General features: G+C 49.0%; 1 protein-coding gene across 1 annotated transcript; it reads left to right on the top strand.

The window, feature by feature from the left end:
* Positions 1–2563: 2563 nt before the first annotated feature.
* SH3BP4 (SH3-domain binding protein 4) lies at positions 2564–14849 on the top strand. The gene is made up of 4 exons (XM_010192772.1): positions 2564–2681; positions 4974–7336; positions 14228–14416; positions 14625–14849. The coding sequence occupies exons 1-4, from the start codon at positions 2564–2566 to the stop codon at positions 14847–14849; spliced, it is 2895 nt and encodes a 964-aa protein (XP_010191074.1).
* The last annotated feature ends 519 nt before the right edge of the window (positions 14850–15368 follow it).

The raw sequence follows: 15368 nt of genomic DNA, 5'->3' as shown, positions 1-15368 counted from the left end.
GTACATTTGCTGCTTTTTGAGACGGCAGGGTGCGTGTAGTGGGGATTTTTCCAGCTGTTTCTCCACACAACCACATCTGTCACAGACCTTTAGCATAAAGCTTCCCATATAGTTACATAAATACAGTTCAGGGGAGGATCCTTGCAAATGCCAGGCACTGCAAGGCATGTGGCTGTATCAGTGAGAGTTGTCAGTATGCAGCTGTAATGATTGATGTACAAAATTATTTGGCACTGGACTAGCAGGCAGGTGTTTAAAAATGTATTCATGGCTTGCACTTTGATTCGTGGAAAAAAAATCACCTACCTGTCCTTGGTTTCTTAATGGCTTTGTGCAATGCTCACCCAACAGTGGTGACCTTTGGGCTGTCAAAGTGGTTTTGTTTGTTAACAGGATTATGCGCAAGCATCGCCAAAACTGGTGAAAACTTTGCCACTGGAGTGATTTCTGCAATGGTGCTGTGTACCTTGTACTGGGTTTTGTGCCTGTGTAGTTGAGGGTTTGAACCCTCCAGCTAGGGAGGAAAAGACCCCTGTGAAGTGTTTAGGGGGAAGCAGTAGGTGTGTAGGGTCTCGCATGCCAGCTGGAAAATGTGCAGTCCCAAACAGTGACTTGCATTAATGAGAAACAACACCCTGCCTGCCGTGTTGGTGCTTTGCAAAGAGGTGGGCTGGATGGGTGGTGAATTGTGCTTGCTAAGGAGAGTGTCTTTCCTCCCTTCCCACTAACTGCTTTTGACTTTTTCTTGCCACGGATGGCAGCTCCAAGTCTCCTGTCTTACCTGGCCTGGCTTTGATAAGCACAGTCTTTCACCCAAAGCCTGGTTTCTCTGTATGTAATCCCTGCCCAAGCCCTCTCCCATTGTAGAGCTCCCAGCAGGACCCGAAACAAAGCTCTCCTCAAAGGGAAAAGTGTTTGCACACAAGTTCTCCCTCCCCTTTGCTGGCTGGAGCCTGGTGCGTCCCTTCCAGCTAACCACATTCCCAGCATACCAGCCCCAGGGATGGCTTGGGAAGCATTTCAAGCAAGCTGGAGTATCTCCTGCTTGGGCTTTCTCCTGCAAATTTCCTTTTATTGCATTCTAGAAAAGGGCACCAAATCCTTCAGGGCCTGCTGCTCCTCCTTGCAGTGCCTGCGGAGAGGTGTGCCGGCTTAACAACAGCTGGCTGCAGCCAAAGCAGTCAGCGGGCAGACACAGCTCTTGTCTTCACGTTTCTATCAGCTCAAAAAAAAAACTGTGTGAGAAGGGAAAAAAAATCCAAAGCAGTGTTAGGAGTGGATGAAAAGCCCTTTGGGTTGCTGAACTGAAGCAGGGGACTTGGATATAACTCTTAATTGCACAGGGCTTTATTTTTAAGAGGTGTTGGCGCTTTGTGAGTCTTGTGGCAGGTCTGCAGGGATGCTGGATTTACCGGGATGATGCCAGGTACGTCAGACCACAAACCTGCTCCTTGGTGCAAACCTGGAGGAGCAAAGCGTGGCTCAGGCTCTGCCTTGCCTTCAGCTTGCAGAGAGGCACCGGGTTTGACTGCTTGCCCACGTGCTCCTGGCCCTTCTGGCCACCATCCAAGCTCCAGAGGACGTGGGTAACACCAGAGGAGGTCTTACCAGCTGCTGCATTGGTCGTCAAAGTGCCAGCGTGTTCTGTGGGCAGTGGGAAATGGGTTAATTTTCATTTCAGCTCTGGCGAGCTGATGCAGCTGCTCATCCACAGGGTTTCTGGAAGTGTATTTTCAAGTGTTTCTGGGGAAAAAAAAAAGGAGTAAAACCCCCTTTATTTTTTTTTCCTTTTGGAAACTTACCTCTCCCCTGTTACCATCCCTGTACTGGTTCCATGCAGCAGCTCAAGTGAAGCCAGGCAGTCAGTGCAAGAAGGGATGTTTCTCTGCCTGATCCCTGCCCTGGCAGGCAAGGGGAGGGATGCAGGGAGCAAGCGTGAAGAGCCAGTCCTCATCCCAGGAGATTCCAGTGCTGCGGAAGAGGCAGCGATGACCTGGTTGAACGTGCAAAAAGCCGGGTCTCCTGGGCCCTCCACGGTTGCTAACCACTGCCCTTGGCTTCCACAGCATCTGAGTGCTTGATAGCTTTAGAAATCTGTTACAGCAGCGTCCAAATGCCTTGAAAGCTCTTAGAAATGGGGAGATGGGCCAACTTATGAGCCTGAGAGCAACGTATCTCCAAATAACTTAAAGGCAAGAGGGATGCTTTGTACGGCCAGCAGTAGTGTTGTGCAACACTAGGCTGTCCTCACTTCCCTTTGGTGATTTGTAGGCAGTGTCGTGCTTATTAGAAGCACCCAGGTTATATTTCATGATGCCTTAAGGAGAACATGAGGATGTTCTCCTCTGTCAGCACAGCAGGGTTGATGTGCACCTGGGGCGAGCATTGTCAGTGCTTGGGTGGCGCAGTAGGACCTGGAAACTTTGCTAATGTGCTGGGGTTTATTTCTCTCCCCCAGGCTGGTTCCCCAAGGTGACATCGGGGTCCCCGTAACCAGCTTCGCTCACGGAGAGACCATGGCCACCTAGTGCCCCCCCGGACCAGCGGTGTCAGCGGGGTGGAGATGGCGGCACAGAGGATCCGGGCAGCCAACTTGGGCGGCCTGCCGCGGTGCAAGTCGGAGGGGACGCTCATTGACCTCAGCGAGGGCTTCACTGAGACCAGCCTCTGCGATGTCAAAGGTGCGGAGGGACGGGTGGGGACCTCAGTTCGGGTGCGTTCTCTCACGCCTTGACAAGTGCATCCACGTGTGCGAGGATGGGCATGGACGTGGCACAGAGGGATCCAGCAGCCACGAGAGGCAACAGCAACAAGGCGGTTACAAGGGTTTGCTTTCTCCTTCCCTGGAGCTGGGAACTTGCAGGTTGCTTGAATAATCCTTTTTTTTTTCCCTTTTATCAGTCTTTTTTCAGCTGTATTTACCTTACCCATCAAAAAAAAGCTGTGTTCAGGTGCAAGGGGAATTACTGTTTCCTCGGCAGAAATGGATCTCAAGAAGTAACTCCAGGTGGAAGTCTGCCCGTGCTGAGGGCCTTTAAAAATAAACATGAACAAAGCGATTGCTTTTGCAGGCGTAGCAAGAAGAAGGTTGAACATCAAACGCTCTCGCTGCAAATTAGATTGTTTTTAGTCCGAAAATAGGAATTGCTTATATTCTCCAAGGGGTTTGCTGCTTTTAGCACATCTGCGTTAACCCTGCTGCTGCACTGGCTGCGTGCACAGCTGGGGGATATGGGGACAGCCACTCATCCATCTGATCCAAAGGGATGGGGAAAACAAAAATGCCCTGTCCCTCAGACGGCTCCAGCTGCAGCGCTGGATTAACAGTGGCTTCCTACTGGGGTGGTAAAATAGTTTCAATGCAGAGTTTATATATAGTTTTACGCTGAATAAATGTCCTCACGACTCTTCCTACCTGCTGGCGAAGGAAGTGAATTAACAATGAGTTGTTTAGGATGTGTGCAAACTCTTCTCGTAATATTTGATCCCTAGCATATATTTAAAGGCTTTTTTATTTGCTTGTGTCTTCTCTTGCCTTGTACTTTCTGTGTCAGAGAAGTGCTGCCAGCCTGCAGCCAGTGACTGTAGGGGTGTGCAGTCTGATCTGCAGTCCCTTCGTCTCCAGGATTTTAGAGGCTTTCTGTGTCTCTTAAATCTCTCTTTTTCCCTCCAGAGCTCTTGAGCATATTGAAGCAGGTGCCATTCCAGTTTTCTTGCAGCTCCTTCTTGCTGAAAATCCAGCTCTCCTTGTTTTCTTAGGTCTGTCTAGTGAGGTATCACACATTTGAATGTTGTTGTAATGTCATCTGCAGGTTTTTTTTCTAGTGCTTTTTACAGAAATAGGTCTGAAAAGTGAGAGCAAAACCAATAAATACCATGACAGTGTGAATATCTATAGGCTTGGCCCAGCTGTTTTGCTTGTAATTAGGATCCCCTGGCAAAATTACTTCCAGCTGGTACCACTGAAAGGGACATTGGAGATACTGCTAGGACCAGGTTCGAACTACATGACCTTCTTCAGAAACTGAGTTAGTTTTTGTTGAGGTCCTTTGAAACATAGGTGCTGTGTAAATACGAGTGAGATGCAGGGTCTTTTTTGGCTGGTGAAAAAGTAGGAGTATGACATGCCCTTCACTGTTTCTTACACTGAAATGTGTTTCACATGTGCAGAAGGCGGGTTACAGCAAAGCAAGAGCACTTTTAGCCTGTGCTGAAAGTTATCTTGGGTTTACGTTACCTTGGGTGTCACGTAATCTCTTTCAAGAGATTCACCACCAGCAGCCACATAGATAACTACAGAGAATGCAGTGGCAGTGCTAAAGAGCTGGTGGCCAAAGACTTTGAGGTGCCACTGAGCAAATGGGTTCAATAATGGCTCTTCCTATGTAGCTATTGCTGAGGGCCCCGCCTGATTAAGGGGATGGGGTGCCTGCCATTCTAGCACTTGCTCATAAGACCTTAGATCCCAACATGCCAGCTGAAAAGGAGAGCTGATAAGAGGGGACTCCCAATCCCTCAAAACTCCCTCCAACACATCATCTTGTGCATTGGTCATCAGGGAGTTGAGCAAGACTGTGGGGTGCAGGTATCTCGTACAGCAGCAGCTACATGGGGCCCTGTGTCGAGGAGGAGGCTTCTTGCTAGGGCACTTGACTGCATTGGGAGGAAAACAAGTTGCTGTTGCTCCTGTCTCAGCTCCCAGTGCTCTTCCCAGCCACGTTGGTGCTTGTCCCTTTAGATCATGAACCTTCTGGGGAAGAGGAATGTAAACGTATCAGAATTAGCAGAGGGAGAAGTTTTGTTTCAAAATTTTAGAAGGGAGAAAAAAGTACTTGTGAGTTTGAGAGGTTGTAAAAGTACCTTACTTTACTGCTTAAAGTAGTGTGCATTGCTGGCCTGAAATAAATGATTACATGCAAGTTGTGGCTCTCTTGTGGGTTGCTTACAGTGCTGTTTTCTTCTTGGCTTTGCAGTGCCTTCTCCTAGTGCCTTGCTGGTTGACAATCCCACGTCCTTTGGAAATGCGAAGGAAGTAATAGCAATCAAAGATTACTGTCCAACCAATTTCACCACTTTGAAGTTCTCCAAGGGGGACCACCTTTATGTCTTAGACACGTCGGGAGGTGAGTGGTGGTATGCTCACAACACCACGGAAATGGGTTACATCCCTTCCTCCTACGTCCAGCCTGTAAACTACCGCAACTCTTCCTTAACGGACAGCGGGATGATAGACAATGTACTGGAGAGCCCTGATGAGGGGGTCAAGGAGTTAGACCTGCTTGGAGAATGGACTGACGTGAAGAGAAACTCTGCAAAATCCTACAATAACAACCCATTCTTGAATGGAATCCAGACGAACCCATTTCTGAATGGGAATTTGCAAACAGTGCCCACCTCAGACAAAGAGTCCAACTCTAACGTTGCTGTTGACTTGCTGCTCTTCGACACAGGGGCTCCTACTTCAGCTCTTTCCAGTTCGGCTGCTAATAGCAGCCTGGGTAACATTTTTGATGAGTTTCCATCCACAAACAGGCTGGATTTGGAACAGCCTGTGAAAAGGGACAATCCCTTCTTCAGAAGTAAGCGCTCTTACAGTTTGTCTGAACTGTCTGTTCTTCAGTCCAAGTCAGATGCTCCAGCATCGTCAGGTTTCTTTAGTGGTTTAAAGTCTCCCACCCCTGAGCAGTTCCAGAGCCGGGAAGATTTTAGGACGGCATGGCTGAATCACAGGAAACTGGCTCGGTCTTGCCATGACTTGGATTTGCTTGGTCAAAATCCTGGCTGGGGTCAGACACAACCGGTGGAGACCAACATTGTCTGCAAGCTGGATAGCTGTGGTGGAGCCGTTCAGCTTCCAGACACCAACATCAGCATCCACGTGCCAGAAGGCCACGTGTGCCCTGGGGAAACACAGCAGATCTCCATGAAAGCAATGCTGGATCCACCACTGGAGCTGAACAGTGACAAGTGCAGCACCATCAGCCCGGTCCTGCAGATCAAACTCAGCAATATGGAGGTGAAAACTTTCATCATTCTGGAGATGAAAGTGTCAGCAGAGGTCAAGAATGACACCATGAGCAAGAGTTTGGTAGGACTGCAGTGCCTGCGGAGCGACATGAAAGAGGGGCCGTACACACCGATGCAGCTGAGCTATTCATATGGGGACACGATCCAGGTGCAGCTGGAGAACCTGGAGCCTTGCATGTACATCGCGGCTGTAGCTCAGGGGCAGAACATCCTCTACCCTTACACAGTTTGGGATTATATCAGCAAGAAGATCACTGTTGGCGTCTATGGCCCAAAACACATTCACCCTTCCTTTAAAACCGTTGTCGCCATATTTGGACACGAATGCGCACCCAAGACTCTTCTGGTGAATGAGGTCACGAGACAGTCCCACAGCCCGGCTCCTGTCGCCCTCCAGCTCTGGGGTAAGCATCAGTTTGCTCTGTCCCGGCCTCAGGACCTTAAGCTCTGCATGTTCTCCAACATGACCAACTACGAGGTGAAAGCTAGCGAGCAAGCCAAAGTTGTGCGAGGCTTCCAGATGAAGCTGGGCAAGGTCAGCCGCCTTATCTTCCCCATTGCGTCCCACGACCCCAATGAGCTCTCAGACTTCACACTAAGGATACAGGTCAAGGATGACAAGGATGCCATTTTGACCCAATTCTGTGTCCAGACACCACAGCCACCTCCGAAAAGTGCCATCAAACCAACGGGACAGAGACGGTTCCTCAAGAAGAACGAGGTTGGGAAGATCATCCTTTCACCTCTGGCTGCCACCGCCAAGTATCCAGTTTTTCAGGACCGGCCAGTGTTGAGCTTAAAATATGGCAAGCTGCTGAAGACAGTGGTGAGGCAAACAAAGAACCACTATTTGCTGGAGTACAAGAAAGGAGATGTCATAGCTCTCCTCAGTGAGGAGAAGATCAGGTTAAAAGGGCAGCTGTGGACCAAGGAGTGGTATATTGGCTACTACCAGGGAAAAGTAGGCCTTGTGCACACCAAAAACGTGCTGGTGGTTGGGAAGGTCAAGCCCAGCTACTTCTCTGGGCCAGATCTCACCACCAGTCTGTTGCTTGAGCAGATCCTGAGGCCCTGCAAGTTTCTGACCTACATCTATGCCTCTGTGAGGACTCTGCTTATGGAGAACCTCAGCAGCTGGCGGTCCTTCGCCGATGCACTGGGGTACTTGAACTTGCCACTCACATTTTTCTGCCGAGCAGAGTTGGACAGTGAACCGGAGCGAGTGGCCTCCGTCTTGGAGAAGCTGAAGGAAGACTGCAACAACACTGAGAACAAAGAGAGGAAATCTTTTCAGAAGGAGCTGATGATGGTGAGTCTGAGGTCTGATGAGGGGATCTTAATTCCCTGCTGTGCAGAGTGGTAAAGGTGAGTGGGAGGTGGAAGTTGCCTGTAAATCAGGTCTTCTGCAGGCTGCTTGGCACAGCCAGGTGGAAGTTCAGCCCTGCAGTTGTACGCAGTAGTGGACTCCTGGTGTAATGGGATCATGACCATAAATGAGGGGCATGCTGGGTGAAATACCATAGGCATGTATTTTGTGAGGGCAGCCAACAGGCTTGCTTTGGACACTAGTTACTATGAAGCGCTTCAAGACGAAGGTGATTTTGGTCCAGTGTTTTCATAGCACTCGACTGGTCCTTGCTGCCAGGTATTTATGTTTCAGCTTTCAGTAGTGCACACTTCGAGGAGTTACTAGAGAGATGCTGGCCTCCTCAACTGCAGTGTCAAATTGTGCATCGTTGAAGGCAATACTGATAGAAAACTGGAAAAAAGGGCAAGAAACATAAGAGCTTTTCCTATATAGAGTGGTGCAGGTGAGCCACCTCACAAGTCATGTACTTTTGCATCACTAGGCATGTTAAAGCATGCTGGAGAGGGATTTTACAGCTCCTGTGAAGAGTGATGCTTCATGAAACAACCTCCAATTTCTCTGTAATAATGTCGGGTTATGTCTGCCCCATCTCTGAGGGGCACCTAAACCAAGACCACCTCTGAGCTGCAATGCTTTATGTCCAAATCTGGATCACGTTTGCAAATTGAGATGCGTGGCTGGCTTCTGTCCTGAAAGGCATTTGGGGAAGTGCAGCCTTCTACTATTTCTAGGATGCTCTTAGGAAATATCTTACAAGAAATCATCTTCATGGTAATTTCTAGCACTTCATAGGAAGCAAGCCAAAGAAAATAAAGGACCAAATGTCTGGATGAGGTTTGCAGCTCTTGCCTCTTAACAGACTCTCCCACAGAAGCAGGATAATTGAGTTACAGCCTATCATGTGGTTTAAAATGCCAATTAAATTATGGAATAGCAAAAGCTTCACTTGGTGATGATGGGCGCAGACAGCAGCATGCTAAACGAAGTTACGAGTGGGCAACCTGGGTAAAGGGGACTGGAGCCAAATGATTTCATTGCCTGAACTCTCTTAAATAAGGAAATTTCAGGATTGTGTATGAGGTGTAAGGCATTACAAAGAGTTGCTCATGGAAGTATTTTCCAGTGAGTTCCCGGTGCCTGGGTACCACTTCATGTCCCATGGGGCAGTGTTTTAGCTTTGACTTTCAGGTGCCAGGTCATGCCACCAATGCTACTTTTGTTGAGGGTTTCTTCTGCCAATTGTGTGCAGTTGTCTCTTTTTTCCTGGGGCCATCCAGGAAGGGAAAATGACCACTGTGGCAGCCAAGGTTGTCGTCTGGCCCTGTGGTTTCCTCCAAAGGAGAGTTTGCTCACTTTATCGTTACCCTCAGTGAGCGATAGGATTAAATCTGTGCTGGATGCTTCCAAGGGCTTTGTTGCTTTCAAGGGCTTCGTGCTGTTTGCCTTACCGCTTTGCAAACCTGTAAGGATTTCTTTTATCTATTCCCTTTGTCTCTAGGGGTCCTAGACAGTCCATAGGTCATAGAAAATCCATGCTGGACCTCAGTGGGGAGACGAAAGGAAAAAGAAGGCTCTCTTGGTTACTCAGGGAGCAGCTAACTCAAGGGGAGGGCTGTAAGCTGCAGGAAAACATTCTACTCTCCAAGGGATTCCTGGAGTGCCGAGTCCCAGAGCAGGTTTTATTTTCCATGTGTGAATGGAGGCTAATCCTGAGCCTTGGCTCTGTTTCCTATTCTTTGTGAGCCTGAGCCTGTTGATAAAGGATGAGCTCTCTTCCTGGTGGAAGACGATGCTTCTTCTAAACCCCTCACTGCTGTCAAATCCTCCTTAGCTTACAGACAGATTAAATTGAGCCTGGTTTAGAAAAAAAATAAAATTGAGAAAATAGATGTTTCAGGGGATGACAGTGGAGCAGTAATGTATTTTATTGTGTTAAAATCTGATTTTATTTGTTAGAAATGGACTCGCTTCCTGGTGTTGTCTGGCAAGAAGAATTGGTTAGAATAAGCTCTGATCTGGCCATTTCGTCTTAAACTTGGTTATCTCATCGCAGAGGAACTCTGAAGAGAGAAGCAGTAAGCAGGCTTACCTGCCTTCAGCATTGAGCACACAAAATGGCAATGGCAGAGCCATGCACCAGCAGCCAAGCATGGCAAAGCCCCGGTCGTGATGACTAGTTAATAAGTAATCTGTGCTTAGCAGTTATTTTTCTAATCTAGCACTAGCAGTGGTGTGTGAAGGTAGCTGGGGGAATGCTCAGAAGTTAGTCATCGCATCAGAAAGCAGGCAGTACACAGATGCCCTTGCTAAAAAAACGCCTGGGCACAGATGCAAGAAGACCTCATTGCAGCTGAGCCACTGGTACCTGGCCGTGCAGTGACTGCACTACGTGGTCCCTGGGAGCTGGGGTTAGAGCTGTGATAGGATACAGCGTTTCTCTCTTTGTTTTTTTTGATATGGTGTTTCTGTAGAGCATTTATCATCCTTTTCAGTGGATGCTGCTGCTGGGAAATACATGGGTCTTCTGGGAATGCCACTGGGCATGTCAGCAGAGAGCTGTGGAAATGATGAGCTTTTTCTTCTCCAGCCTTCTTCTAAAGATTGTTCAGAACATGACATTGGGTTGTTTGGTTTTTTTCCCCAATGGTTTTTTATCATTTGTTCTGACTGCAGGTATCTGCATTCTGCCTTTCTTCTACCTAAAGATGCTACTTGTCCCTGGTGTTTGCAGACCCCAGAGAGCTTCTGGGGGGCTGAAGCCCACCAGGTACCCTCCAGAGCAGAGCGTCTGTTGCTTGGACTTCATAGTGGCACACCTGGAGCATGCCAGCCTAAGGTTGCTTATGTTGGGCTCCTCTTGCTCCTCCATCCTGAATCAATCTGCTGGCTAATGGTAGTCCCTATACGGAGTTTGGGTCCAGGGGCCAACTCCTGCCCTTCTTCCATCCTCATGGGGACAAATCCTCACCACATGTATAGATCCCAGACATTGCTCCCCGAAGGATCCATGCTGTGCCATGCTGAAGTTGGTGAGGATGTCTTCTGTAGGACATGGCTTGTCCTTGCATAGCCAAGTTCCTTGCAGCATAGGAGGAGTTGTTGCTTGCAGGTTTTCAGCAAGGTCTTTTCTTGCCCTGTGCCCCTATCAATCATTGGAAAGCTGCAGAAATGCTACTGATGCCTTTCAGCAGTTGTGTTGTTGGGCTCCTTGCTCCATGGGCAGTTTAAGACGACCTGTATTTATTTTCTGGGGCTGACAGGAAATCTTCCCTGCTTTCCTATCCCCAGTACAGCACTTGCAGGCTCTGTGCTCTTGCTCCTGTGTAATTTTGCTCTTGAAAAAAAAACAAAACAAAAAAAACCCAAACAAAACCAAAACCTGCTTGCGATTGCATTTGGCTGCTGGCACTTGGCATCACTTCTTCTGAAATGACAGCTTTTTCCCCATGTTTTGGGGAGGTCTTGGGGCTGTGAGCATGGGAGCTGAGTGAGAGCGGCAGCACAGTGCCAGCCTGGCCACATATCCTGCAATGGTGCTCGGGTCACATCCCTGCCCTGGCACACATGGTTAATGGGACACTAAATATCACTGCTTATGGTAACCACAACTCCGCTCTGCCAAACACCCTACAGATGTTTCAGGAGGTGACTAATGTGTGATGATGCTTGGACCCTCTGGGGTGCTTTCCAATTTAAATGCTATTTAAAAAAATATAATTTAAAAAATCCCTTTCCATAGCAGCTTCCTTGTGGGGTTTCCACTGTGCTTGGTGGGCACACATGAACTTTGCAATGTTTTCTGCTCCTGGGGCAAAGGAGAAAGGTGTTTACTCCTTTAGTTTGGCGAGAGTTGGGTAAGAAACAAGACCCCCCCAGATGACTTCTCTGGAGTGTGTGGGGACAGGGCTGGACCATGGCAAGCTGTGTATTTGTGCATAAAGGAGTGAGCAGGGCCGGAGGCTTGCAGAGTCGGGAGTGAACCATGAAGATTGCAGTGATGGGCATGGGCAGGGGTGGCTGTACAGCTACCCACAGTCTCCAGGGTTGTGTTTTCCTTCTGGCTTGGCTTGCTTTCTTCCAGGTGCTTGTTTTTGTCATTAGAGGATGGGAAATGGGATATTCTGCATTTCAGAGCCAGGATGCAAATTCAGCCTCCCCTGGATGCCTTTTAACTAGAGGCTCTTCTGTGCTGCTTTGATCTGGGATTTGAATATCAAACCATCTCTGCTGTGCGCTAGTGTGGTGGAGCAGACTCCCAAGTTAATAAACACTTTTGAGGGCATTGGCAAGGCATAGCCCAGGTCATGCCTCGGCAGGGAGCACGGCTGGCTGCTGAGGGATGGAGACACGGTGTCTGCACCCAGCTATCCAGGGAGCTTTGTCCTGGGTGAGGGAGGAGGATGGGAGGTAATTGTGGCGTAATCCCAAAAGTGCCTGCTGGAGGATTCGGCCTGTGTGGGCCCTGCTAATCCTGGCTGGGCAGTCAGGGCTTCCAGAAGAGCCCCATGCCTGTGTGTGTTTCGTGTATTTCTGTGGCATAGGGAGTGGGTTGTGCACATGCCAAAAAAAAGTGCGTGTTCCAACCACTAATATTTCCCCTTTGGCTCCGATGTCAGTGGCAAAAGTGCAGGAAGTAGGCATTTCTGTGACCATCAGTAGGTTTCAGAGTTAACACGCTATGCTGCGGGGAACTGTCGGTCTCTTCCAAAGCTGTTGCTTCAAGCAGTTGTACAGTTCTCAGTTACATGGCCTCCCAGCTGCTTTACTTGATGCGTTTTCTTGTTTACATCGAGCAGCAGAAGAAATGGGAGAATCCGCCTCCTGCAGCTCTATCCTCCTTAACCCCTGCGGCACAGTTTGCTCCTGGTGGCCTCCAGCCTCTGGCAAGAGATGAGAGTGACTCATTTATCCTGCTCTGCTAAATACCAAGTTGTTTTCAGGGTTTGCATGCAGGGAAACACAAGTTTGAGGATGCTAAATGTACTCTTCCTCAGGACCATCTGAATCCTCCGCCTGCAGAGGAGAGGGTGATGAATGTAGAGGCTGGGGTGGTTGCTGGAGAGGGTTATGGAACAGGTGTGAGATCTAAATGCTTCTTAATGCCCTTTAAAAAAAATTAATGCTCTTTTAAATGTATTTTCCTTGCTTGTTTAAGAAGAGGGTTTATTGCTTCTTTCCTAGTACAGGAAACCAGTGTATGCACTTGAGGAGCAAACAAAAAGCTCATCTGCAACTGTAATTAGATTCAAGCCCAGCTTTAAGCTGGAAACAGATAAGGGAAAAATCAACATGCATTTGCTTTGCAAATTGCTGGAGTGGTTTCAGATGTTCCCATCTTCCCCCAACTGTCCCTGTGAAACAGCCTATGTGAGGATTTAACCCTTCTTCTGCTGTGGAGTCAAACCAGCTGGGGCTTGGTCCAGACCCTTGTGGCAGGAGAGGATGTCTGGGCAGAAAGTGGGCAGATTCTGGCTGTGTGTGGACCACAGCATCCATGGTTTCTACAATAACCAGCCCCGTGCTGCTGTGGAGGTGTGGGTGATGTTCCCTATGGGAATGCGTGTGCCAGCGGGGTTCCCTGGGTGCTTGCATCCTTTGGGGGGCTGTTCCTGTCATCACTGAGCTGTGGTTTTGCTTTCTTGAAGTGGGACCCATGTTGAAACGCCAACCCTTTGGTGCTCACCCATCCTGCAGCCACCATCTGGAGTCTGCTGATGCCATGACTCTGGAATTGGCTGTAGGAAAACAAGAGGGTACTCAGCAAACTGTTGCCCAAGGCATGGTCTGGGCTCTGTTCACTTGATTTCTTCCATGTTTTAAAAAGGGGATACCCATTTCATAACATGAAGTGTGTAGACACTTGAGATTCGAGGTGGGATTTGTCCAGGATCTGGGGTTGCTGCTGAGGCTGTTGTGGTCCAAGGATGGGGAAGCCTTGGTGAGTGGAATGTTGATTCTGTCGGTCAGATCCTGTACTCTGATAATTGCCACTTAAACCCTTCCTTTCCGGGGCTGTATTGTGGGTTTTTCCCTAGTGCAACTTGCTTTCCACTTTGAGGAGATGTTAATGTCATTTTTAGTGTGATTTAGTACCTAAACATGGGAAGTAGTGCTGCTCTTCCTTTCCACCCCCCCCCACCCCGGCTAAGTTATCACTAGCTAGAAACCTGTGACTGCTGCAGTTCCTCTTCCCCATTTCTTCAGAGTCTCAGCTTCTAGATCAATGAACAACACAGAAGGACATGGTTTCTGCTCTGGCACAGGAAAGCAGAGGGGTGGTGAGAGGAGCGAGAACATCCCAAGCCAAGCAATGGTCCTGTAGTGCTGCCATCTGGCCCTTTGCTCGGGTCTCACCCCAGTCCATCTCCTGTCAAGGCTGATGCCCAGGTCTCGTCCCAGAATTTTCTGGCTGGCCCATACCCATCCATCAACACTGAAGGACGGTGTTCCTCCGGGCTCAGGGAGTTAAGCTGCACGGACTGTGCTGGATTAGCTACTTCGATTAAAGGCATCTGTTCTCCTCAGCCCCTGGGAAGCTTTAAATTGCTTATGGTGACGCCTGAACATCTTGAGGGGTTGCCTGGAAAATAAGGCTGCGTTGACTAGCCCAGCCTGCGAGCCTTGTTGACCAGGAGCAGCGTGTGTCATTCAATTAATGGGATTACTTATCTATTGAACCTGCTGGCCTAATTTCATCGGCTGTCGCTAGAAAGTGGGTGGGAGGACTTTTGGGGTGGCATCTTGAGGGAGTTCCCTGCATGGTCCCCTAGGTCACCTGCTAGCTACCTTCTGCCTTGACTCTCTTGTGTGGTTTTCACTGCTGTCCTTCAGGCCTTGCTGAAAATGGACTGCCAGGGGCTGGTTGTCCGGCTCATCCAGGACTTTGTGCTGCTGACCACAGCCGTGGAGGTGGCCCAGCGCTGGAGGGAACTCGCCGAGAAGCTTGCCAAGGTCTCCAAGCAGCAGATGGATGCTTATGAGGCCCCGCATCGGGACAAGACAGGGGTGGTGGACAGTGAGGTGAGAGCAGATGGGTCTCGGTCTCCATGAGACCCCTAGGGTTGCAGATACCTCCAGAGCACATTCTTCTGGAGCACCTCTGGGGGATAAAGAGGATTTGGGTGTGATGGGGAAATTTTGGGATGTGCTGCTTCTGGGATGGGGGTGTGTCTGGCATGGCTATCCAGCTCGACTCTGATCTCCTCTCCCTCCTTCTCCATCACTGCAGGCCATGTGGAAGCCAGCATACGATTTCCTTCTCACGTGGAGCAGCCAGATGGGTGACAGCTACCGTGACGTGATCCAGGAGCTGCACACAGGACTGGACAAGATGAAGAACCCCATCACCAAGCGCTGGAAGCATCTCACCGGCACCTTGATCCTTGTCAACTCCTTGGACATGCTGCGGGCAGCTGCTTTCAGCCCGCAGGACCACGAGGATTTTGCCATCTAGCTCCTGCGACGATGTTTTTTTGTCTGCATCTCGTTTGCTGGGGTTTTTTTTCTGTGCTTTTACACCCCCCCTGTTTTTTTAAGCAGTTGACTTTAAAAAGAAGCAGAGATTGCTCTCCTTGGGTTTTAAGAGGCCAAAGTTTGCAAGTTCTCCACCGGGACTGGAAATCAGGAGGAGACATCCCTCCTTGATGGAAAGGCAGCCCAAGGGGGATGGCTTTTTGTATGGCATTGATACCAGTTAAACTATTTCTTACTAAATAACTTTAAAGGGGAAAGGTGGGGTGGGGAGGGATCACAAAAGAGATCACATTTTTTAGGCATTTGCAAAAAAAAGGTCTAATTTTTGTAATAAGCAGTAAAGGTTGTAACCACTGTGGGAGGGGGAAGCTGTGGCTGTTTTTTACGTTGTAGAAACCGCTTTTAAATTCTCGTTTTTGAGACAAGTGTGAGTCATGTAAATACGTATTTTAAGAGGAAGCACAGTAACTGCCCTCCCGCACCACCACGGTTGGGCTTT

Source organism: Mesitornis unicolor, unplaced genomic scaffold (genome assembly GCF_000695765.1).
Source record: "Mesitornis unicolor isolate BGI_N332 unplaced genomic scaffold, ASM69576v1 scaffold7329, whole genome shotgun sequence".
NCBI lineage: Eukaryota > Metazoa > Chordata > Aves > Mesitornithiformes > Mesitornithidae > Mesitornis > Mesitornis unicolor.
The sequence above is the reverse complement of the archived record's forward strand: the minus strand, read 5'-3'. Positions and strand labels throughout refer to the sequence as shown.